Genomic DNA, 25784 nt, shown 5'->3' with positions numbered 1-25784 from the left:
GGTGTCCACAGGCCTCACCATTCCTCATGGCTTACCTCCACCCATTCCACATGTTTAAGTTGTTTGGCCCCAAGGCATCTGAGCCTGTGATGCCTCCACTCGATGAGCAATCCTCGTGGCCTTCTCCAACACTGACATTCATCCTATGTGGCCATTCCACCTGTGAGGTATGGCATCTTCCACCAGCCTTCCGCCCGTCCCTCCCTGCTCATGGCCGGTCACTCCCAGGGCCCAAAGTCCCACTGGCTGTATTAGAAGGAAGGGACCCTTGGTATAGAGCAGGTCAGATGGGCAGTGGGAAAAGAGGGTACAACTCATGAAGGGGGAACATTGTAAGGGCCTTCAAAGGTGGTCAAGCCCCCAGACCCTGACAAAGTCCGTCATAGGCAGTGAGGGAAGTCGTGTGATCCTAAAGCCAAAAGGTGGTCTTTGAGGAATCACAGAACCCACAGAGCATGAAAGCGGGGTCAGAAGACTAGATGATGATAAATCAGTTTTCAGTCTGAGGAAAAAACTAGATTACTGTTTGGATCCCAATCTTTGCTAAAGGGATTGTGTAAAATCCCTTGGGAGCAAATAACAAGGAATATGGGGGTTAAATGAAGCAGCATCAGTTCCCTGAGAGCAAATCATGACAATTTATCCCCTTTCCTTCTTTGATCAGGTTCCAAGGTTAGTGGCTTGGTATTTGATGGGCACAGTAACTCTAACTTAGCTGAGCATTGGTCAGTATCTCTCATGAGTGTCTTGCAGCTAAGAAGGTAAAATGTGGGTTAGAGCAGTAGTTCCCAAATCCCTGATAAGATTTTCTCTAGGTTGCAAGTGAATAAGAATAAAAAGAATAATGTTTCATGCTTATGTTGCCCATTCATGCACTTCTGTGCATGTATGGATGCATGGGGTCCTGGTTTCTACAAATTCATTATTCAAACCCCCACAGTGACAAAGTTCATTAGGAAAGCAAATAATACCAAGCACTCTTTCAAAGGGGTTCCTCAGGAAGCAATAAACTTACAGACAGAACACCAGCCCTGGGTGGGGAGTGGATTAGATGCTCTGCCCCTTCTTGTCCCCGTCATTCTCTCTGTCTGATAGGGCGTCTCTCCTGGGCAGCTGGTCCACTCCTCGCTCCTGCCAAATTAACCTTGGCTCAGAAACCTCTTCCCACTGGTACCGACCCCAGTGTCTCCTCTCCTCTTGAGGACTGTGCCCTTGTCCTCAGGAATGGCAGTTGGGGCAGTCAGCAGTGGAGGGCGGTCAGAAGATTCAGCCTTAATGGACCTCCAGGAGCCCCTGTTCCTTCCTTCTCTGGAAACCTGGCATCTCCAAGGACCAGTTTTCTTTCCTCTTTTTCCTCTTACCTTGATTCCTATGGCTTTCAGGTCAGAAGTTTCCAGCACCTTCCCAGTTACAAATATTCAGTCCCACCATGACAGGAGGTTATATAGGATGAAGCTGAAAGTAGGTGCTCTCTCTGCTTTCCCCCCACCTCCCCATAAAGTGTCACCCTTGCTGTCTCTTGCCCCTCCCCATGAGCCAGGAGAGCGCTGCCAACCACAGGCGCTGTCAGACGCTGTGGGCTCACGCCCTTCAGTCCACACCGCTGCCTTTCTCCAGGTCTGAGGGTGTTCGTTTCCTGCCCAAGGGGCCCATGCTGGAGAAGAGGAAAGATGGGGCTGAGAATGACTGCCTTCCTCTGACACCGGTGGGGCCTAGGCAGGGACTTTCTTTGGTCCAGCTTCCCCCTGACCCTCAGCCTCGTTCCTAAATTATGACTTTCGTGACATCAGCCACCATTTACTGAGCATTGACTCTGTGCCAGGCACTGTCCTAGGCACCCAACACAAATTGTCTTTCCTAATCGTTTTAACAGCTCTGAGAGGCAGATGTTATCCCAGTTACCTAAGAGGAAACTGAGCCTCAGAGTGATGATGACCCCAGGTTACCAAGCTAGTAAGTTTGGGGTCAAGTACAGGCCCAAGGCTGACTGACTCAGGTATGTGCTCCTGACCCTGCATCACCTTCTTCCCCACCAGGCAAGTCACTGAGGCCGAGGGTGTGGCCTTGGCGGGCAGGTTTGGGTGCCTGTTTTTTGAGGTCTCTGCCTGCCTGGACTTCGAGCTTGTGCAGCATGTCTTCCATGAGGCCGTGCGGGAGGCACGCCGGGAGCTGGAGAAGAACTCCCTGGCCCGGCCTTTCTTCATCTCCGAGGAAAGGGCCCTGCCCCACCAGGCCCCACTCACTGCCCGGCACGGGCTGGCCAGCTGCACCTTCAACACTCTTTCCACTGTGAACCTGAAGGAGATGCCCGCTGTGGCTCAGGCCAAGCTGGTCACTGTGAAGTCATCCCGGGCCCAGAGCAAGCGCAAGGCGCCCACCTTGACCCTGTTGAAAGGCTTTAAGATCTTCTGAGGCCCAACACAGGATCCCAGGCGGGCAGCTGGGCAGGGCTGCAGCACAGGGGTGGCTTCCGGCCACCAGCTTTCCCTCTGATGGAACAGTACCCCTGCACCCCGGAAGGCGGACCCCACTACTAGCACCGAACAGTGCCCCCAACACCCAGCAAACTGTGCGAGGGACAGGGACAGGCAAGAGTGCACTCCGGGCCTTGGTTTCCATGGTAACCACTGCATTCCCAACCCTGAAGGGAAACAGCCGCAGCTAAACCCAGAGAGCTGGGGTCAGCCTGAGGTGGAAGGAGACTGCAGTGTGGGGCCATCACCCTTCCTGCTCCAGCGAGGCCAGGCCCGATAGACAGCCCTTGTGGACAGCTCTGGGTGGACAGCGCCCGGAGGCCCTGCCTCCGTGCAGGCCTGGGAACACCCTGCAGTTGCACCAGCTCTGAGGTCCTGGCACCACCTGGCAGATGGGAAAGGCAGGGCGGCTGCAGGTTTCAGAAGGCTGGAGCCAGGCCCTCCCCTTGTCTTCTGACCTCACAGAAGCCCCAGGCCACTAACCCTGCAGTTTATCCAAGTAAAATCTAGTTTAACTAACTATGGGACAGGCTGTGAAAAGCACCGAGTCCCAGGAAGCCCTTTGCCTCTCAATGAGGGGAGAAGGAAGGGGGCTGTGGGTTGTCCAGTGTAGGGAGGCTCTAGCATTTTTCATCAGGATGCAGGTCCCTCTTATTCCCGCCCTTAAATTAAGGGTTCTGTGCATAGACCTCCAAGACCAGCTTCTTCAAGTTTAATGATCAAATCTGCAGAATAAGGTCATTCTCTCTGGTGACTGTCACCCAGGACTTCAGGGAGCCCAGCTGGTGGTATCAGACACCCAGTGGGCACCATCAGCCTGCCCCTGGCTCATAGGCAGAAGCACAGTACACTAGTTTGTAGTCTGGCCCAGCAGGACCCTGTACCTTTGGCAATGGGTCTCAGTTTTAAAGTCCACTTTTGTAAGATAGAACCTGAAGCATTTTCAGTTCTTACAGTGAATTTTTACATAACTTATTTGGAGTTGCACCACAGCTTATACCAAAACACTGTGGCTCAGACATGGGATCAAGACACTCCCTTGGGATCCCATGGTTATCAAGACAAGGGCCTCAGAGGCAGGGAGGCCTTGTTTTTTAACTGTTTACCACAGGGCCCCTGGCTCAAAGGGAGTCTCTCACAGACCCTCAGGAGAAGCAGGTAAAGGAGAGGGATCTGGTGGGAGGAAGGGATGGGATGGGGATTCTGAGCCCAGAATCCTGCTCCTTCACCTCTGGGAAGTTCAAGGAGCTTGGATTGAAAACAGCCGTAACCCAGCCTTCATCTCCACTCTGTGGATGGAGAAGCTGAGGTCAGAGGGACGCTCAAGACCTCCACACGCCGTGAGGAGTCCCAGACAGGCTTCCTGATCCACAGGCCGGCTATGGATTCTGTGCTTTTGCTCCAAGCTGTTTGTGTGTGGACCACCAACATTTGAACAAACTATGCAATTTCAACCTCGCACTTACCAAACCATTTTAATAAAAAGGTTTTTTTTTGTTCATAACAGAATTTCGGTTTGATGACAGTTCGTTCATTTTTCTGCTGACCACATGGGGGCACTGCTCTGAACTCTCACTAGCTCTCAGATTCTTGTGGGTCTGGAAGGAGAACCAGTGACACACCTTTCTCTCTTAATTTAATTTCTGCCTGGGCCAAATCTGACTTTTCTGAGGGCGAAGCCTCTCTTAAGAGGTTCAGGTTGTTGTTATCTTTGGTTCCAGCTTCAGCCAAGTACTGGATTTCTGAAGTTTGTTCTTTTCGTTTGTTTTTCCCAAGTTTCTTCTGATTTCTGGGAAGAGAGAAAACACCGTTGATTCTGAGTTCCCTGAGCAGGGTGCTGAGTCACTGGGGCAGGACTGGCTTTCCCAGTAGATTAGAGGGCTTGAGGGGAAAATCCAGTAGGCAGTTCTGAGAACTGCTAGGGGAGAAAGCTGAGATGTTTGATGTTCTTTAGACAGAGAAACAGCCTAGACCTGCCTGTGCATGATCACACCAAATCCTCATAGCCATCTGTGAGCTCCACTGTTAGTGTTACCCTCCCCTAATAGGTGGAATGTGGCTCAAGGAAGCCAAAGAAGCACTGGGACATGCATTTAAGTCTCCTGACTCTTGAGTTCTGTGTTCATTTTACCCAACCACATTTTTTCTGTCGCAGGACTGACATCCTATTTAGGTCTTTGTCACCCCACAGCCCATCCCCAGACAAACCAGCACAGGGAATTCCTAACTAATCTTCCTGCCTGTGGTGCTTACTTACTTCTCCAAACCAAAGAAGTCATGCAAACATCACTCCCTAGCTCAAGCACCTTCAGTGGCTCCCTACTGCCCACTTCCTTAACCTGGCATTCAAGAGCCAGCCTTCCTACCAATAACTCCACTAACTGTCCGCACTCTGAGGTGGTTTTATTCAAGGTACCCCTAGCCTTTCTGGCCATAGGGGAAGGACCCAGCTGTTCTAATAGCTGACAGCCTAGAGAATCTGCTTGGCCCTTAGGGGGAGCAGTTCAGTGTCTGCGGCTCCCATGGTCAACCACTTTGTCTCTGAATTGCCCTTCCTGAGGCGGATGTTTCCTAAGAAGGTGAGAGAGGTAAGGTCACCTGTCCAAGGCTCCACACGTGTGGGTCCTTCTATATTCTGCATCCAGACTAATCTTTCATGACCCTGTGCAAAGCCTTTCCCTGGCCCTCTGATGCTCCTGAACTAGAACCTGAACTCCTTAGGATGGCCCTCAGGGCCTGTATACTCTGTGAGTCCTCCCTGCCTCTTCTCTCCCCACCCTGCACCCCGCCACCCTGCCCTTCTCATATTCCACAGCCACACAGGCCCCAGATACCACCTCTCTGTCCCCACTACACTCTACATGTCCCGCACTGACCAGCTGTCCCTCTGAACTACAATTGTCTCCCTACCAAACCGGAAATTCCAGAAGGTTGGGGTCGACTCTGTCTTACGCTTCCACTCTCAGCACAAAGCAGGTGCTCAGCCCCTATCTGTGGCACGGGCGATAAACTACCACACCAGTTCATAATGACTAGTTCTCAATGTGAACAAAGGGCACTGAGGTTATTACTTTTTTACTTTATAGCAGAACTGTAAGAAGATTAACAGATGATATAAAATACAGCATAGAAAGAAGAGCATAGAGGTTAGGCCAGTCCTTCCATGGATCTTCAATGACCTTTTTATGTACAATGGGAATAAATAGCTTATGTCTGCCCCATATTACAGGGTGGTCTTCAGGATCAAATAAGAGAATATGAAGATGCTTTCAAAATTATAAAACATGATACAGATGCGAGAGAGGGATTCTCATTATTATTGTTGGAAAGTTACTGATACTGATAACTGATGGGTATATAGTAATTGTTGAATGAAAGAATGATGACTGAATGAATGAACGAATGGAGATGAGTAAGCCAAGAATTTATTGGATGATTTCTAGGACCAGACTCTGTATCAATTGCTTGGGAAAACAAAGTTGAGTCAAATGTGGCTCCTGCCCTCAGGAGCTCTCAAAAGTCAGCCCTGGAATCATCCAGGGAGTTTGACGAAATGCCAGTGTTCAGGTCCCACCCCAGACCCTTTGTGTCAGGATCACTCAAGGGCAGCACCACATTCTGTATTTCTAATATTCCTCCTCAAGTACTTGTGTTGTGCAGCCAGGGTAAACGAGCACTGCTGTTCCACATGTTAAAATTACCCCTGGAGCCTGGACTGATCTCAGGTCTCTATCTGAGTCCTGCATTTGGCCTTAGAAGAAGGCAAGTCATTCCCCTAAACAGCATCCCTAAGTCTGCAACAGCCTCACTGAGTGCACCCCACGGTCCTAGAAGGAAGGAATGGGTTATTATCACCAATTATAGAAGGAGAAACTGGTTTGGAGGTACTGACTGTCTTGCCCCACTGGCGAGTGGCAGAGGTGGGATTTGAACCCAGGCCTGTGTGATGCCAGAGCCAGAGCCCCTGACCTCTGAGACCTGGGAGCCCCTGCCCTGCTTGCTAGCCAGGGCCAGGGAGGTGGTAATTAGGGGCAGTTGCTAGTTTCTCAACAGCTTTGGGTTTTCAGAGGACCCTGAAGGCTACGTTTTGCTGTCCCAGTGGGTGGACAGCCAAGGCTCCTAGATGACCTCTCCGTAGACTCCCCTTGGGAGGGCGGGCCCCCACCCTCCAGAGACCACCCCAGACCAGCTCCTCACTTGTTTGCCTGGATGCTCCTTCCCAGGAGGACCATGCTTATCACGATCACCATGGCCATCAGGGCAAAGATGGAATAATTCCAAGGAGAGGCTGCAGAGGGACACATAGGCCGGAGCATGAGGAGAGGCGGGGGCCCCTCGGATCCACCAACAATTGGGTCTTGGGCTCAGACCCAGCTCACAGCATCAACTGTCCCCCACTATGGGGCCAGGTGTTGTAGAGAGATTCTTATGAAGGTGAAGATGAACCCCGGCTCTGAGGTAACCCCAGTGTGGGGCATGGGGGGAGATAATCTCTGCTGTGGAGCCCCAATCTAATGCGGGGCAGCACTGCAGCTGGATAAGAGGCGGGGGAGGGGGTTTGCCAGGGGCCAGCCCTGGGCAGTCCAACAAAGGACAGAAGGAAGGAGGGAAGGAGAGAGGGAAGAATGGAGGGATGGACAGAGAGAAGGAGGAAGTGGTGGCAGTTAAACTGGATTCAACAACTACCAACAGAAAATACATAAAGTGGCTAATTTGGATAATCAAGACTTGTCCACACTGTGACAAAACGAGGCAGGATGCAGCCTCAGAGCTTTTATATTTGCTCTTCCCTCTACCAGAATGTTCTTCCCCTACATAATCTTCATGGCAAATTATTTCACCTCCTGTAAGACTTTATTCAGATGTCACCTTCTCGTGAGGCCTTCCTTGACCACATTACCTACCCTTGCTGTATACTATTTATTTCCTCTCTCTTCTTAATTTTTCTACTTATTAGCTCATCACCAATACACTATGCATTTTAGCTGCTTGTCTTACTTATTTTCTCTCTTTCACTAGAATATATGTTCTATGAGGGCAAAGATGTTTGTGTTTTATTCACCACTGTAACTCCAGTGCTGAGAACAGTGCCTGGTGCACAGAAGGAACTTAAATCAATATTTGTGAATGATTGGACAGATGAAGAATAAATGACCCCACCCTGAGGAAAACAGGGTGCTGCTCCTCCAGACCCCTAAGTGTACTGGGACCCCCCTCAGCCTCAGTCCTGGCTTGGAGGAAAGGTGCAGCCTACCTTAGAGGAGGGGACCGTGTCAGGGGACTTCAACCAGATGCCCCCCTTTGTGTTGAGGAGTGCACCCTACCACCCCACCACCAATCTCCCACCACTTACCATCTTCTACCCGAAAAAACCAAAGCATTTCTTCCAGCAGCTCCTGAGGCACCACAGTGCCAGCTGAGGCTTGGGTAACCCCCTCACTGTGGTCCATGCCCCTGCTCACCGCTGGGATACGTTTCTGACAACAAAGCCCTTTGGCGCCTTGGTCCACCAGCTGGCCTCCTGGCCTCCTAGGTTCCTGCCCTGAGCAAAGCCCCGAAGACCCCTGGAAAAAAAGCACAGGGCATGACGGATAGCCGCCCCCCACAATACAACCTCCCTACCTGCTCAAACTCAGCTCTCCTCTATCAAAAACTTACAGGACTCAAACAGCCGGAACTCCCGTGCAGGTAAATCCTAGAGAGGCAGAGACATAGAAGTGGGAGTCACTCAAATCTTAATTAAAACTCGTCATGTGAGGAGACGAACACTGACCAAGGAAAGAGGACAGATGCTGACGGTTGGGGGACCTTTGCAGGGAACACCTCTCTTTTTTTTTGCCAGCCCAGAATCATTATCCATCTATTATAGCCCACAGCACTCCTCCAACCCACTTAGTAGCAAATTGCCCCAACCCTCGCTATTGATTTCTTGTGGTAGCCAATCACAGGCCCCTGTCTCCCCACGTGATGAAGTCTGGCTCTATCACAGTCTCGCTCCTGGAGATTGGCCCGTCTGCGACCTAGAGCTGAGCACAGGAGAAGCGCCGGGAAACGGAGCCAGCAGCACGTGCTGCTAATTGCCGAGAGATCTCGCTTTCCTCTACCACCATCCCTAGACTGATTGGTAAGTGCTGCCCTCAGTTCAGTAACCCCCAGATAACTTCTTTTCTTGGACGTTATCAGAATTGCCTTCTGCTGTTGGCAGTGGAAGAACCTGAACCCATGCTTCCTGGATAAACCCCTTCCTTGATTTGAGCCTGTTCCCATCCCTGCAAAACAAAGCAGGTTCCCATCCGTGTTTACCAAACCTCTGTCAGTCACGAAACGGTCACAAATTTTCACATATTCTTATACTACCTGTACTGTCACAAGTTAGCATAAAATCTTCTACTGTCCACATTAAAAAAAAAACGTAATAGGTGAAATTAATTTTGACAACATATTTTGTTGAGTCCAGTACATCCAAAATATCATTTCAACGTTTAATCAATATAAAAACCATTGAGATATTTTACATTTTTTGGTACCAAGTCTTTGAAATTGGGAGTAAATTTTACCCTTCTTGGATATCTCAGTTCTGACTAGCGCATTTTGAGTGTGCAGTAGCCACATGAGGATCGTGACCACTGTATTAGACAGCCCAGGTCTATGCTGCAGTGCAGGGCCAGGCTGTGGCAGCTGGTCCTCCCAGCTACTCTGGGGTCCTGGCATGAGGGTTACCGGCCATGAGAGGTGAGCTTTGGGCTAAAAACCAGGAAATTGACCCCTCACCTGGTTCTTCTCTGGCTACTTTGTCCAGACAGATTTCTCCCCTCTAGATCACTGGGTCTTCTGAAGGACAAAAGAGGAAATAATAAAATAGAGGCAGAAATCAATGACATAGAGGGTGAAAATGAAGATGATGAACAAAACCAAAAGCCAATTAAAATAAAATTAATAAATGAATCTGGCAAGACTCATCCAGAAAAAGAGAAGATGCAAATAAAATATAGAACCAAAATAGATCAGAAGTTTTAAAACATAGAAGTGTATTTATATATCTATGCTAATAAACTTGGTGATCTAGATGAAATGGATAAATTTCTTTAAAAACATGAAATGCCAAAATTATATGAGGAAGAAACTGGAAACTTAGAGATTAATAAGAAAGAAATTGAAATGATGGTCCAAGTCCTTCTCTCCAGACAGTAAAGCCCAGGCCTAGATGGCTTTAATCAGGAGTTCTAAAAAAAAGCTTTCAATAAGCAGTAGATTCTTATTTTAAACAAGTTGTCCCCAAAAATAAACACAAATTGCACTGGTCATTTAATATTTGTCTTAAAATTAGATGAGGACCGTACAAGAAGAAATGGTAGGCCCATTCACTTGTGAAAGTAGATGCACATCCTAAAGTATTAGTTAACCAAATTCAACAATGTATTAAGAAAATCATTAGCAACTAAGTTTAATACCAGGAATGGAAGGACAGTTTGCCATTCCAAACTATATCGGTGTAATTCAACACATTAATAGGCTCAAGGTGAAAAGTCATGATTGATGTATATGATAAAAACTTAGAAACTTGGAAACTTCTTCAATTTGGCAAAGGCATTTTGGTTAACTAATCCTAAAGAAAATATTATTTTTAATGGAGAAAGTTTAAATGCATTCCCTTAAGGATGAATGACAAAGCAACAATTTGCTGACTGAATTTGACCATTACAGTTTAATACAGCTTGGGAGGTCCTAGCAAGTGCTCTAAGGAAGGAAAAACCAGTAAGTGTAAATCGACAAGTGGGTTCACATCAAACTCACAAGTTTCTACACAGCAAAAGAAACAATGAACAAAATGAAAGGACAAACTACAAAATGGGAGGAAATTTTTGCAAACCATATATTGGATAAGGGGTTAATATCCAAAATACATAAAGAACTCATACAACTTAATAACAAAAACAAAAACAAATACAAAAATATAACGTTAATAGATTGGGGTAAGACTCTTTAAAACCATAAAAGCTCAAATAATTTGATAACAACAACAAAAATGAATGAATTTGATTATATCAAAAATACACTTATCTGTTCAATAAAGAATACCATCAATAAAGTAACAAACACCTTTCTTATTGGGATATGTGAAATGCTTAAAAGCAAGAAGAAATTGATACCTAGAATATATAGAGAATTCCAGCAAATTAACAAGAAAAAACAAACCTTAACCAATAGGTAAAGGTTATATATGCAGGCAGTTTACAAAATAAAAGGCTGGCAAAGGCTAGCAAGCATATAGCATATGAAAAAATGCTCAAACTCTTTGGTAATCATAAGGAAATTAAAACACAAAGTAATATCTATTGACATCTATTAGATTGGCAGTTTGAAAGGTGGATGATGCAGTGTGTCAGTGGGGCTGTTATACACTGACGGATGGACTGTAGACGGCAGTGTTATAGAGAGCAAATTATTTAAAGTAAGGGTACGTACCCCATGATAGTGTTCTCATTCTCCTGAGTACATGGACTCCCAAAGCAACTATGCCCAGTGATGATGAGGGGACACGCCAAACCATTTATGAAAATTCTAAATATATGCACACAAAACAACAACATACATTTCACAAAAGCTTTTATTTTTAAAGGCACACATTAAACACATTAGGGCATTTATCTCTGGGTTAAGATGAAAAACAGGAATGGAGATAAAAGAAACTTAAAGAAAACCAGAAGGGTTTTGAGTCATGAAAACATGTCATGGGGATAATAACGACAGCAGAGGCAAAGGCAGAAGAACAAGAGGGTCCCTGAGGTGCCCTCAAGGCCCCCCCCGACCACATTCTGACACTTCCAATTTTGGATGTTTAATTAATGGAACTAATCAAGATACCAGTTCATCAGTTCTTCCCAACTTGATCTATAGAAGCAATGCAAACCCAGTCAAAATCCTGGCAAGTTATTTTATGGATATCAACAAACTGCTTCTAAAGCTTATATGACAAAGCAAAAAACCCACAACAGGCAACACAATATTGGAGAAGAGCCAGGTCAGAGGACTGACGTCACCCGCCTTCAAGATTTACTCTGAAGCTACAGCAGCCAAGTCGGTGCGGAACTGGAACTAATCAGGTAAGTGTACAAATTTGTATGTGGGTTGATGCTCACGTGGAAAGTGTGCTTTAAATATACTTAATATTGTTATAATAAACATGTACCAACCAACAAAAAAACAAAATGACAAGATGGATACAAGCCCAGAACCAAGAGTTAGCCTTCCTGGGTGACATCAGATGCCACAGAAACAAAGGGCGGTTTCTTCTGAGCACTTCCCAGTTGCCTTTCTAGATTGAGCATCACATTCATATTTCTGCTTTCAAAAACTGTATTAGCTAAACTTCATGATTCATTTGGGTTTCATTTTTCCATGAATGTGTTTTTCCATTCCAGGATCTCATCTAGAATATTGTATTTAGTTGCTGTGTCTCTTTAGGCCCCTCTGGGCGATTCCTACATTTTAAACAGGGCTTAGCCTTCTGCCGTAGGACTGTGATTCCTGCCAGAAACCCCGGGCCACCCATCCCCATGGAGGTTAAAGACACTTACCCCGGATCCTGGGCTCCTAGGGCCTGCCTGATGGGAGCAGCCCTGATTTCCCTGTCCTCCTTCTCGTCCTCTCACAGGAGCACCGGATGGTCTTTGCACCTGAATGCCCTGCACGGCTGTCACTTGGGGGGCAGTGCTGCAGAAGCTCTGGCAGCTGGACCCACCTGGTACCTCTGCTCTGAGCACACGCCCAGGCCTGGAGCCTTCTCCTCCACTCTGGAGTGACTGACCTCTTGACTGAGTGGCCTCATGTGGCAAACAGGCTCCACCCTACTGTCACACTGGGAAAGAACCGGGAGCCCAGTGCTTTCCTTCTTGTACATTGGCCTCAAGTAAAGAGAAGGTATCTAGACTCACTTGCCAGCCCAGGGGATTGGGCTGGGGAGGGCCCTCTGTTCAGGGGTTCCACCACTGCAGGGGCATGTGTGGTGTGCCCACGCTGACCTCTATTTCCTGGTATTATCAATATTTAACCTGAAACAGGGAGCCAAGCCTAACCTTTTATAGCCAATCCTTTCTCATAGTGAAGGTCATGGCCTCATATGAATTCCTTACAGGAAGCTCATAAAATAAGACCTTTGGAGAGATAGGGGTGGGGGAGGGCAAGGCAAGTGAAGCTGTGTGAGTGACCCAGAGAGGAGGAGGAAGGCCAGATTGAACAGCATCTGTCGGAAGAGCTTGGTGGGGAAACACTAGCAAGGTACTTACTCCACCAGGCCAGACCCATTCAGTTCCGATCTTTGCTGGGCTCTGCGGTTTCCCTCTCATCGGCTCCTTGTGTCTCCAGCAACCCTTGGAGTTGGCTCAGCAAGGAGCAGGGTTCCTGTTTCACAAATGAGGAAACGGTTGAGTCAGCTCAAGCGACAGGTGCCAGTTTCTCTGTGAGTTAACATTGGCCAACAGTGTGTACAGCAGCATGGTGCAGAGGAAAGGAGACCCACCAGGGAACCTAGGGGCCTGCATGGAACTCCAGCATGTTTTGTAACTCATTCATTCATTTATTCATTCAATAAATATCACTTGCACACCTGCTGTGTGGATACATTGGTAAATAAGGCCAGGACCCTGTTCTCCTGGAGCTCACACTCTAGTCGGGATAAAGAAGCAATAAAAAAGTAAGCAAAAGCATAAATAAGATATTTCTAAGCTAGTGACAATTTCTGTGAATAATCTAAACAACAACAAAATGAAAACAGAAAGAGATGGGGCAGCAGCTATGATTATTATATTACTGTACTAAAAACGGAATGAGGAGTTAATCATGCAAAGACTTAGGACAGCTGATGGAAAGGCACTGAAGAAATCATGAGCTTCATGAGTTTGAGAAACAAAGCGCAATGTAGCTGAAGCATAGTGGTGAGGGGAAGTGGCATGAAATAAAGTTGGAGGTTAGACAGGAACAGGATAAGCAGTTTGGAAGTAATGAGAAGCCACTGGAGTGTTTTAGGCAGGAAGTGGCACGATCTGATTGACATTTATCTAAGATCACTTGGCCTGCAGGGTGGAGAATGGGTTGTAAGGGAGCAGTAGAGAAGCAGAGACCTATTGGAAGGCTATGTCATTCATCCAGGCAAGAGGGAGTGGTGAGTTAGACCAGGAGAGTGGCTTTGGAGATGGTGAGAAGGGGTCAGATTCAGGGTACGTTTTGGAGAGAAAGGCAGCGGATCATTTTCAAGAGAGAAGAGCTCAACACTCTTAAGCACAAAGGGAATTCAAAAGGAATTTATTGGCTCATATACCTGGGAAGAGCAGGGTGTGGCTGACCTTAGGTATAGCTGGAAACTGGAGCTTGAAAATCTGTAGTTCTCTCTCTAGCCCTCTTCCTGCCCCTCTCTGGGTATCGTTCCCACAGACTGGCCATCTCCAGGAAGCTGGACCAGAGCACAGGAAATCCAGGCTCATACCCTTACAGCTGGAGGGAAAGGAGTGCCTTTTCTCAGATGCAGTTTGGCAATTCCTAGGGAAGGACTACAGTTGTCCTGGCCTGTCACACATACCCACAGTTTGGATCAGTTATTATGGCCAAGGAGGTAAGCTGGGCGGCCAGCTCAAAGCTAATGGCCATTGGATAACCAGAAGAGAAAGGCTGTGAGTTGGATCGTCACTCCAGTGAGGGTTCTTAAAGTGACTCCTTGGCCACAACATACCTTGTCTGCCTTGGAGGAATGTCATGGGGCCCTGAAAGGGGGTTGTGTCCCCTTTAAGAAGAGCCTGCCCCAGGACAGGTGATGCAAGAAGTAGTGTTCTACTTCTGAATCACATTTTTGAGGGAGCTTTTGCAATTATGTAAACTTTTTTTATTAAAGTGTCACATACACACAGAAAAGTACAGAAAATATATTAAGCTATGTCTTAGTGAATATTCTTATGTGGACACAATCTGTGTGTAGAAACATAACACCATCCAGATCAAGAAACAACATGGCCAGACCCAAAGGTCATGTCCACTTCCAGTCACTATCGCCCACAAAGACAACCACTGTCCTGACTTTTAATACCATAGATTAGTTTTCCCTATTCATATTCTATGTATTTGTGAAATCAGTATATAATCTTGTATCTGGCTTCTTTTGCTCAACATATTTGTGGTATTCATCCATATCTGTGTGTAGCTGTGGTTCATCCACTCTTGTTTTATAGTATTCTGTTGTGTAAGTATGCCACAATATTTTTATTTATGGATCATATTTTAATAAGGAAAACTTCAACCCATCCACTTCTTTCTTCTGTCTAGAACTAAAATGGTAAAAAGGACATCTAAGGGCAGAGATCACTAAATTATAATCCATGAGTCAATTTCTGTAAATAAAGATTTATTGGAATACAGTCATGCCCATTTGCTTATGTGATGTCTATGTCTGCTTTTACACTACATTAGCAGAATTGAGCAGTTGTGACAATGATTGTGTGGCCCATGAAGACTAAAGTGTTTATTATGTGGCTTTTTACAGGAAAAACTATGGACCCAGGCAGCAAGATAGAAGGTGTCTGGGTGCCTGCATGACCTCACAGAGCAGAGCAGCCTACCTGTCCTGGACCAGCGGTCTACCTCTGGAGTGTGAGACAAGTAAACTTTAGTATTACTTTAGGCACTGTGTTTGGGATCTCTTTGTTACAGAACCTTAGCCTGTACTGGTAATTAATATGTACACCATTCGTGCCCAATAACTGCTGAATAAGTGAATACAGTGACATTAGAACAATTAATTTCTAGGGCTGTCCATTCTTGCTACAACCAGCCATATGATCTTGAGCGACACTTGGAACTCTTCTTATCAAACCTTGTAAGCTTCAAAGAGGACTACAAAGGAAGGGAGGTAAGAACCTAGTATGACCTCTTTTCCAAAGAAGGATGGATGGGGAATGTAGGGAAATACCTGCTGAACTGTCCAGGGTTCTGACCCCTCAGCTCTGGGCACTTTAATCTCAGACCACAGGTAGGATGCTAGGTACGGTCCTGCCTGAGCTCCAAGGCCTAAGGGTAAACACCTTCCTGCTTTTCAGTCCCCTGCCTTCCCACAATGCAGGTGTGATGCCTGCTAGACTGAGAGCCAGCACAGGCTTCAGGATGGTGGAGACGGCTCTGTATTTCCAGGTCAGGCTATTCTGCTACTTAGGGTGGGTCATCCATTGTCAGCTGACACCAACAGGGGAGACAAGCCTTTAACTAGCTGTTTGTTCTTACCTTCATTTTCACAAATATCACTTAACACTCAGAAGCCAATTTAATAATTCAGCTTAAACAATAATTCTGCCAAGTCTCCAGTAAATAACACATCTATTCTCAGTAGAGAAAACTTCATAGAATATAAAACAAAATCTAAAAATGGTGATGTAAAGAAATACAACACATGGGAGCAGAGAGAGATGTGCAAGGATGTTCACTGCAACACTGTTTATGGTGGTAAAAAAAAAAAATCTAAATGTGCAAGAACAGGGGAGGAATTAAACTATGGTACCAACAGAACTGAGTATTTTTTCTAGTGGTCAATTTTTATAAACCCAGAGGAGGGAAACAGAATTAGGGAGGGCATTTTTGGAAAAGGTAGAGCAATTAGCCCAGCATTATTGGTGCTTAAGCATTGATTTGATGCCTCCAATAAGATGGTTGGAAAGAGGGGCGGGTATCCAAAGGGAAGTCATCTGTACACTGAAGTAAAATGATCTCAATGATCAAATCCTTTTTCTATAGACACATATTTTGCTGGAAGAATTTCAGGAATATTTGTAAAATATTGGGAGTTTGGGCAGAAGTTGGTGTGAAACTATGGAATAAAGTACGTACTTTCTCCAAGAAAAGACATTCTGCAGTCACTACTTTCATCTTAGCTATAACTTTTGAGACTTTCTATGTCATTGACCCTTATTTATCATCTTCAGGTCTATGTCTTGTACCCTTTGCTCCTGGTTACAGTATAACCTGATATCCTCTTTAGTCCTGACTAAATCAAAGTCCAAGAGTAGAAAAAAATCAGAGGCTCTCAACCTTTCATTTTGATTATATAAGATACTTGAAGCTTAATCATTCCCATATATAGCAGTCTTTGAAAAGCTTCATCTTGAAGATGAATTGCTCAATAATGTGTTTGGGGAGTAGCTAACATCTTGGTAAGTATGAATTGTATTAATTTGTCTGAATTTTGTTGTTCTCACAAGCAAGTTAAGCTCTCCTTAAAGGTAATTAGGTGGCATAGAGTTGACCCCCGTGTTAAAGCAAACATTTCAGACAATTTAGTTAGGACTGTTTAATTAAAAGCTTTATTACAATTTTGCTATAAGGGGAAAAGCTTCTGATAGTCCCAGATTTAAAATGCTGAGTGGTTAGATAATCATTATTAGACTTGATCAAAAATAAAAGAATGTTTGATTTAAAAGGTCACTAAGACTCTGTACTGAAGTCATTTGGATGGGTGGGTGACTAGTTTTCCAGAAAAAGTCTAAATAATCTTAAATTTATCAGAAAACTTTCTAAGCATTTGACCAGGAACCAGGAATCATAATTTCTTTCCAAAAGGAAGTTGTGAGTTAAATCATTCAAAAAGAAAAAAAGTTCTGTCCTGGATCTAATTTGGGACAATTTTCTTTTAAAGCCCCTCTTCAGGCCCAGATAATTTATTATTATTTTTATTTTTGTTATTACTACTACTACTACTACTATTATTATTATTTTATTAAAGTATCATTGATACACTATCTTATGATGGTTTCACATAAATGACCCTGTGGTTTCAACATTCACTCTATTATCAAGATCAAGTCCTCACCCCCCTATTTGCAGCCACTATCAGCATAGTAAGATGCTACAGAGTCATTACTTGTCTTCTCCATGCAGTGCTGCCTTTTCCATGACCCACCTATTGTGACTGTGAATTATAGTGCCTCTTAATCCCCTTCTCCCTCCCTCCCCCGCCCCCCTCTCCTACCCTTTCCCTTTTGGTAACCATTAATCCCTTCTCAGAGTTTTAGGCCCAGATAATTTTTAAACATTTGTTCTTGGTCAAAAAGAAGAACTCTTTTTATGTTAATTAAATTTCTTGCATGGTTGATCAGTTTCTGCATTAAAAAAAAAATGGAGGCCCATACGCATACAATCATACACAGTCATCGCTGCCAAAAGTATTTGTACCCATGTTAAAGTTATTCCTTTAAACAATATTCTTAGGAATTTATATTCCTAGGAATTGTACAAATACTATATGGTGGAACAGTCTGATGGGAACTATTCCATGCAGTTTCTGGGCCTGAATTATGTAATTTATTCTATGTCTTGTTTTAATTCATAGATGCAACAAGAGGCATCTATGAATGCACAAAGACCTCCTTGCTAAGTGGTGAACAAAATTAGAGACCTTAAGATCAGAAGCAGAGGAAGACATACAGATGGCTAACAGACACATGAAAAGATGCTCAGCATAACTAATCATCAGGGAAATGCAAGTCAAAACCACAATGAGATATCACCTCACACCCGTCAGAAAGGCTATTATCAACAAGACAAGAAATAACAAGTGTTAGCAAGGCTGTGGAGAAAAGGGAGCCTTCATACACTGCTGTGGGATTGCAAATTTGTGCAGCCACTATGGGAATCAGTATAGAGGTTTCTCAAAAAACTAAAAATAGAAATATCGTATGACTCAGCAATTCCACCTCTGAGAATCTACTCGAAGAAAACAAAATCACTAATTTGAAAAGATATATGCACTCCTATGTTTATAGCATTATTATTTACAATAGCTAAAATGTGCAAACAACCTAAATGTCCATCACTAGATGAATGGATAAAAAAGATGTAGCACATATATACAACAGAATATTACTCAGCCATAAAAAGAATGAGATCTTGCCATTTGTGAAATTGTGGACGGACAATTTACACTAAGTAAAAGAAGTCAGACAGAGAAAAACAAATACTGTGTAATTTCACTTATGTGTGGAACCTAAAAAACCCAACAAACAAAGGAGAAAAAGACTCATAAACAGAGAATGGATTGGTGTTTACCACAGGGGAAGGACAGTGGGGGAATGGGTAAAATAGGTAAAAGAGAAAAAAATTAGAATGTTTGGTATCTTGATCTGAGCGATGGTTACATTAGAAGGAAAAAAAGATTAGAAGCAGAAAGTTAACTTTTGCCTGTAGATTTTATAAAGCCCTATAGGGTTGAGTTGCCATTCCTTCCATGGTACCCAGAATGCTTTCTACTGACCTTATCAGTGTCTTTACTCTCAAGCCATAAACCAAACATTATCTAATTTCACCTTACCAGGTTTGGTCATCATTTTTCAAATCTCCTCTCCAGCTCCCTGAAGTCTGTCTGTTTCTGGCCTGCCTAGAAGTGGCAGCCTTTACTACCTGTATGGTTATGAGTCCAGAAGCCATTTCCTTGAAGGGCTTTGTAGCATTATTTGCATATTTGAAGCCAGTCCATGGCCCTTATCCATTGGAAGGTTTAAACCTCATTAAAAGAAATTCATCTGTAAATTTGGCTCTCTTGGCTGGTTTTGGATACACATTTGTTTTTTCCAGTTATTCTTTGGTAGAAAGGAGAACCAAATCTTACTGAACTCATGCAAATTACTTCCCTAGAAAGCAAAGATCCTGTCTTAAGACCTGGCCTCTGTTCTGGACAGTGTGGCCTGTCATATTTTCAATAGAATCCCCAGAGACTCTTCCAAGGTATCTATTTAAAATATGGCTTGACTATTTTGCAGGTTGACTATTACAGTTAGGATAAGGAAAATTTTTAAGGAAAATTTTATTTTGCTTAGCTTAACCCATTTAAAAATGAATTACATTTTTTTGGAGGTGTCACCCTTAAATTCATCTGCATATTTATTTATTCATTTGGGTTTAAATTTCCACTTGAGATTTTCTGCAGGGTCTTGTCTGAATGGCCAGGACATTTTATAAATCCTGAATTCTAAGGGGGCATGACAATGTTGGGAGGTATTCTGGGGTGGTTAGTCTCTGGTTTATGAAAATTGGATAATCTGAAGTACACTATTATTTCTCTCATGAATTTTGAGGAGTATATGAAATAAAATACCAACAAGGGGAAAGACTCACAAAGCTAATAGTCAGGGAGATTTATGGTAGTAGTTCCTTTAACTGTGTGTTAAGAAAGAAAGTTCCTTTCAGTTCAAACATTTAAAGCCTGCTAAATTGAGAAACAGAGATGGGATTTTAAAAAGCCATTATTATATGCCTAGCAGAATATAGAACAGTAAAAAAATCCCAACAATATTCCAAGCAAACACAGTCCAAGTTCCATTCAGTTCTTCATAGTGAATTCTCCATAGGCAGATATTGGGTCAGCTGTCCACATTTACAGATTTATTGGCTTTTAGGTATAGGAGTTAAAGAAATCCTGAGGCTTAAATGCTCTGGTACAGTCTTCCAAGGCAAAGCCAACTCACAGTAAAAGGCCTGCATTCATGAATTAATTGCCTGTGGTCTCAATAGTTAAGATTGCTGGTACACCATCATTCGCTGGTGGTGGGAATGCCAAACGGTGCAGACACTCTGGAAAACACCTCGGCAGTTCTTCTAAAAGAAGAACATAAAACTTACCATATGACCCACCAATTCTACACTTAGTCTACACCCAAGGAAATTAGAAATATATGTCCACACAAAAATTTGTATGTGAATATTCATAGGAGCATTATTCATAGTCACCAAGAAGTAGGAACAATCCAAATGTCCATAACTGATCAAGAAATAAGCAATGAAATATTCAGCTATAAAAAGTATATATATATATATATACACAACACAGATGAACATTTGAAAATGTTATAAAAGAAGCCAGTCACATAGACAACATCTTGTATGACTCCGTTTCTATGAAATGTCCAGAGTAGGCAAATCTAGAGAGACAGAAAGTACATGAGTGGTTGCCTAGGGAGACGGGGGTTGGAAATGGCCGTAGCTAAGGGGAATGGATTTGGGGGTGATGAAAATGTTCTAAAATTGACTGAGATAATTACCACACAACTCTGTGAATATACCTAAATCTGCTGACTTGTATACATTAAATGGGGAATTGTATGGCATGTGAGTTATAGCTCAATAAAACAGTTAAAAAATAACAAAAATATCTGGTACAGTCCTTACCATCAAGATTATAAGGTTTGCCTCTGATATATCTTCTAGGAGCCATGATCTCTGACTTACAACATAAACAAAGGCATTTGGGCAAATGTGAGGAGAGAGCAAAAAACACCTGCTGATGGCAAGACTGGGTAACTGCTTTACTTTATTGCAGACTCAACTATATCAGGATGGAAGAGAGTGGAATTCCCTGTGAGGGAGAGGGATAGAGGCAAACGGGCTTTTCCATGACTCTTACATAAAGACTTAATTGGTCATCACTCCCAAAGGGAAGGCTGTATTGGAGACAGTGAAGGTTTTGACAAATCTCTAGGGTATGTCTTGTGGAAGTGTAAAGTGGGTACCACAGTCACCTACAACACAGCATTATTATAATTCCAAGAAAAATCTTAAGAGTCAATTTATTGACAATCCTTATTTATGAACAGAAACATGCTACTACCCAACAAAGGATATGTGGTAATATATTTAACCTATATATTACCTATATTTAAAGTAACACTTTACCTACAGAAACTAAAGATAGCTTATACTTCTCTTTTTTATTTGGCAGCTTTCCCCATATTCTGAACCTGATAAAGAAGGAAACGTGATTGAGGTAACTAAAAACTATGGAGTGTTTCAATCATATAATCGTTCTAGCATCCCCTTCAGTGAGTCCCACATGTGGGTCAAACGTGAGGGAAGTGAGGCTATGGTGCCCTCTAGTGGCTCCCTAGGGAATAGCAAAGATTCTTTGGAAAAAAAGGATCTATTTATTCATTCCAAATCCAAGGCCTGATTTTAGAGAAGAGCAGCATCAAAAAAAGGACTTTCAGACAAAAACCCATGTGTCCAAAAACAAGAAATGACCATAGCTGTAGCAATTTTGTTGCCCAGAATTTTGCAGTGCTTTTAACTTGTAGTTTTACACCACAACAGAAGGCAACACGAATTCTAGCTTCTCTGGACATGAGGAATTTCTTATCATTCTGTTCGCTGCATGTAGGTATAGTTGGTTCATTCTTATTGCTGTGTGGTGTTCCACTTTGTGACTAGTCCATAAGTTATTTACCTATTCTATTGCCCATGGCTTTGGGGCTGTCGCCAGTTTTGGGCTGTGAACATTTGTGAACTTGTCTTTTGGTGAACGAGTGTACACTGGGAATGGAGTTGCCAGGTCATGGGGTATATGCATATGTTCAGCCTTAAGAAGCATTGCCAAACAGTTTTCCAGAGTGCTGCTCCTGCCAATAGTGTATGAGAATTCCAGTTGTTCTATATCAATGCCAGCATTTGATGTTATGCCTTTTTTTATTTTAGCCATTCTGATTGTTATGTGCTTATAATCTCACTGTGGTTTTAATTTGCATGTCCTTGATGACTAAATATGCTTACTGACTCTTTAGATATCTTCTTTTGTAGAATGTCCAACCTTTTCCCTATTGGGTTATCTGCCTTTTTAAAATTGATCTGTGGGAATTCTTTATATATTCTGGATATGAGCCCTTTTCAGACATATGCAGTAGTTTCCTTTTAACCCACATTTAACACAAACATATTTGACTTGTGCAAGTATTTACCCTAATCAAAAGCATTAAATGAAATTGTAATTTTATGTAATTCTCTTCTATTTGCTTATCTAGTATTAATACAACTCTTAATATCTTAGTTTAAAGTCTTATACAGAATGATTTCTTAGGGCTTGCCTAATATCTATTTGGATATCTTTCATTCTGTATATTATCTTAGTAGACACTTTCTGTTAACTAAAACTCCATTTTTTCTATTTTGAGCACTTATTTCTTTTTTTCCTCCTTTTATTTTCCCAGTAGTTCTTTAAACCCTTATCTTAAATTTATGCAAAGTCTTACCAGTCCCTAGACCAGTCAAATTATGAGCTCCATTAAATGTGAGAAGCTTTACTATCTTATCCATTTCCTTGTGGACATAGGCAAAGATACTTTATAAAAAATACTTCTTCCCTTTGTCAATATTGTACAGCTCTTTTGCCTGGGGAAAGGGGTTGAGGAATAAAACAAAGATTTTAAGATTTGATCTCCTTAAGTCTGTTGTGGTATTTCCCTTGGTATTCTAGGTTGACTATAAGCAGCGAAGGAAAACTTAACTTATTCCTAGGCTGTTTCTCATTCCTGTAGTACCACTTCAGGCTTCCTTTTCTGGGACCCTGACGTCCATCAGATGTCACGTAGCCTCTCCAGTATCTCTCCTCAAGGTCCTCCAGTCCTGTAGCCTATGCTGCCTCTTAAGCTCTTCCCTGGGATGGAAAGATACCCCAGGCTCCTGGTGAGGGAGTCTGCTGCATGGAAGTGCCTCCTTAGTATTTGTGTATCATCTGTAGAATCTGGGCAGGGAGGGGATGGGCTGTGGCCAGAGTGTCCCGGTCTGTCTCCAGCGGGTGGCCTTGCAGCCCCAGCCCTGCTTTACAGAGAAGCAGGATAGATTAGGGAGTGATTCCTCCTACTGACAACACAAAATAATCGTAAGGACTAGAGCTTGTGAATTGGCTACCCTGCTCAGTGCGGGAACGGGAGCAGCACCCCCTCACGGACTTCTGATGCAACCACAGGCAGGAGAGGGCAATTGTATAGGACTTCTCACCAAGGCCCTGCATCCCAAAGGCTACTCTGCCCCCACCCCCACCCCGCCCCCGCCCTGCACTGGCCCAATGCCTGTGTAGCGCCTAAGTTCCTCTGCCACAGGTGACATTGCCTCCTAGGCCACATTCAGGAATTCTTGCGGATTCATGCCTCGGCCATTTTACCAACCGGAAAGCGCCAACCGTGCCCTTCCTTGCGCCCCTGCTCCATCTTTCCCAGAGCTCTGGTTGTCCCTTTCTTTTCACTCTCAATGTCAAAGGGCTGATCACACACACACGCACACACACAAATTTAATCTGTGGCAGGTATCTCCACTCCGCAGAAATCATACATACAACACAGAGTGAGATGATGGCGAACAGGGAGAGAGGTTTCCTGCTTCCTCCCACCCCTCAGTCACGGAGATCAATCCCACATTCTAGATTTCGACCAAACATCTCCACTTGCTTATTTCATCACTTCGGTTTCAAAGCATTCAAAGCTGAAACGCCATCGTGGTTATCACCAAGCAGTTCTTCCTCTGTTAATGACACTGTTTTTGTCTTGTCACCCGGAGAACCTGTAGTAATTTCTTTAATTCTACAAACACACATACTCTATTCATCAGGAGAGAGAAATATCCAGAGAGAGAATTGGAGCACCAGCCAAATTAACATTATCTGGCTTCTGTTAGAGCCCAGTCCTCTTGCATGTGCTTTCTGGACGTCTTAATTTATTACCTAAAATTCCTCGACATTAGGGGCTGGCATCCTCATCTTCTCTGTGTGTTTTATAGTAGCTCCAGCAATGGATTTGTCTGGGCTTGCTAGTGGACTTCCTCATTCATCCCTAACTTACTACCGTAAATTTCAGAAATATTTTCATTTTAACATTCTGGGAAAACTTCATCCATTACACTAATACCATGCTCAGTTTTTTAAAAAAGAAGTTGCTGCCAATCATCCACTAGAAAAATTATATGTCACTGGTAGGAGGCAGCCCTGTGGAGGAAAAAAACAGATTAGCTTGGATCCCTCAGACTGAGCAGTTGCCATGTAGCCAGCAGAGGATGCTGTGAGCAGCACAAGGCAGGTCCAGGGAGCAGGTTACCTGTGGAGAACTGGGACTGCCTAAAATTAAAGGTAGCATAATGCAGGCTCTCTAACTCAAGGAAGAGAAATGACATAAATACAAATATAAAGAGTCACACTTAAGATAGCAGCCAGGGTCTAAGGGTGAAAATCCAAACAACTATTAGGATTGTACTTATAGGTCATGTTGTATGGAAAAAGATGATTTTTTAAATATTCTGGAACCATATTCTACTTACCGTAAGAGAAAATACTGGAACAGAATGTGAATGAAGGAATAGAAGGTTTGGGGTCCCATCTCACTCTCTGCATCCATGATTAGATGGGCAGAATCACTAGAAATACAGTTTCTCCCTTCCTCTTTGTCTCTCTCTTTTCTATTCAACACACGGTTGAGTTTGTCAATTTCTGTGCATACCTTAGACAACTTCCCTCAGTAATTCCAAACTGTGAGGACAGATACCCACAGAGCAGTAAGGAGGCACATGGAGAAACTCATTAAATCCATGCACGCAAGAGCTTGAAGCCTCAGGGAGGGTATGTAAAGAATGGGTATCTTTTAGAGAGAAAGAATTGTGAGGAAAGCAGCCTAAGAAGGAAAGCATGAGCAAAGGCACAAAAGCCTGAAGGGCAGTGCAGAGCTCACAATTTAGGAAAAAGGACAGACCAGGGTCTCTGGGTCTAAGACCGAGCACTGGGAAAAGGTGGTGAGAGTGACTAGATAGGAATCCGGTCTCTATAGCCAGGATAAGTAACCTTATTCAAGGAGAAAGCCACTGTATTGGTCTTGGGAATACAGAATCTTAACATTGAAGGTCCTTAGAGAGCTTCCCCCTAAGAATCTACCTTATGTTCCCTCTGTGTGGGGAAACCCCGCAGGATGGAGGCAAGAAGGGGCCCTTCGATTCAGCAGGATCATTGAGCTTCAGTTTCCTCAGGTGCAAAATGGGAACGCTGACTTGACTAGTACATAGGGCTGCTGGGAAGGCTAAACAGTTAGAACCACACACAGGCTTTGGAGCTACATGGACTAGCTATCATGAACCTTAGATAGGTATTTCCCTTAAATTCACTGAACCTCGAATTCTCTTCAGTAAAATGTTTGTAAAAATATCTACCTTGTATAATTGGTATGAGGATTAAGTGAAATAATGGGTATAAAATGCTTAGCCAAAGTGCGACATATAGTAAATACTCAGCAAGTATTAATTATCATAATGGCTGAGAAAATGACGTTGAGTTACGGAAAAATTTGAGATTTCATTGTCTGAAAACACATGATTGTTCTCGAGAGTTCGTTTGGGAGATCGGCTAAATCGCAGAAATGCAACAAGAGTCACCGGGGCGCTAGAGGCCGCAAACCTTACCGCAGCTCTGCGTAGATGCCGCACGCCTCCAAGCAGGCCGGCCCGCCCCCCGCCGCTGGCTGACCCCGCCCAGCAGGCGGCCTA

General features: G+C 43.8%; 2 protein-coding genes across 7 annotated transcripts in view; one reads left to right on the top strand and one right to left on the bottom strand.

The window, feature by feature from the left end:
* The window catches only part of RASL12 (RAS like family 12), a 12956-nt gene extending 8973 nt beyond the window's left edge, over nt 1-3983 (top strand). The window contains exon 5 of the mRNA XM_017651570.3: nt 2037-3983. Within this exon, the coding sequence (XP_017507059.3) occupies nt 2037-2412 (376 nt within the window). The 3' untranslated portion in view covers nt 2413-3983. The remainder of the gene's footprint in view (nt 1-2036) is intronic.
* Nucleotides 3934-25718, bottom strand: SLC51B (SLC51 subunit beta). 6 transcript variants are annotated; one of them, XM_017651575.3, is made up of 7 exons: nt 25701-25718; nt 12761-12875; nt 9246-9305; nt 8133-8169; nt 7828-8038; nt 6672-6762; nt 3934-4263 (listed from the first exon to the last, which is right to left on the bottom strand). In XM_017651575.3, the coding sequence occupies exons 5-7, from the start codon at nt 7922-7924 to the stop codon at nt 4050-4052; spliced, it is 402 nt and encodes a 133-aa protein (XP_017507064.1). In that variant the 5' UTR covers nt 7925-8038; nt 8133-8169; nt 9246-9305; nt 12761-12875; nt 25701-25718; the 3' UTR covers nt 3934-4049. The 6 variants fall into 6 exon arrangements, with proteins under 6 accessions (XP_017507064.1, XP_017507063.1, XP_017507066.1 ...); XM_017651574.3 differs by lacking the exon at nt 8133-8169; XM_017651577.3 differs by lacking the exons at nt 12761-12875; nt 25701-25718 and adding an exon at nt 12053-12319.
* Nucleotides 25719-25784: the final 66 nt, after the last annotated feature.

The sequence above is a fragment of the Manis javanica genome, chromosome 8 (assembly GCF_040802235.1).
Source record: "Manis javanica isolate MJ-LG chromosome 8, MJ_LKY, whole genome shotgun sequence".
Lineage (NCBI taxonomy): Eukaryota > Metazoa > Chordata > Mammalia > Pholidota > Manidae > Manis > Manis javanica.
The sequence above is the reverse complement of the archived record's forward strand: the minus strand, read 5'-3'. Positions and strand labels throughout refer to the sequence as shown.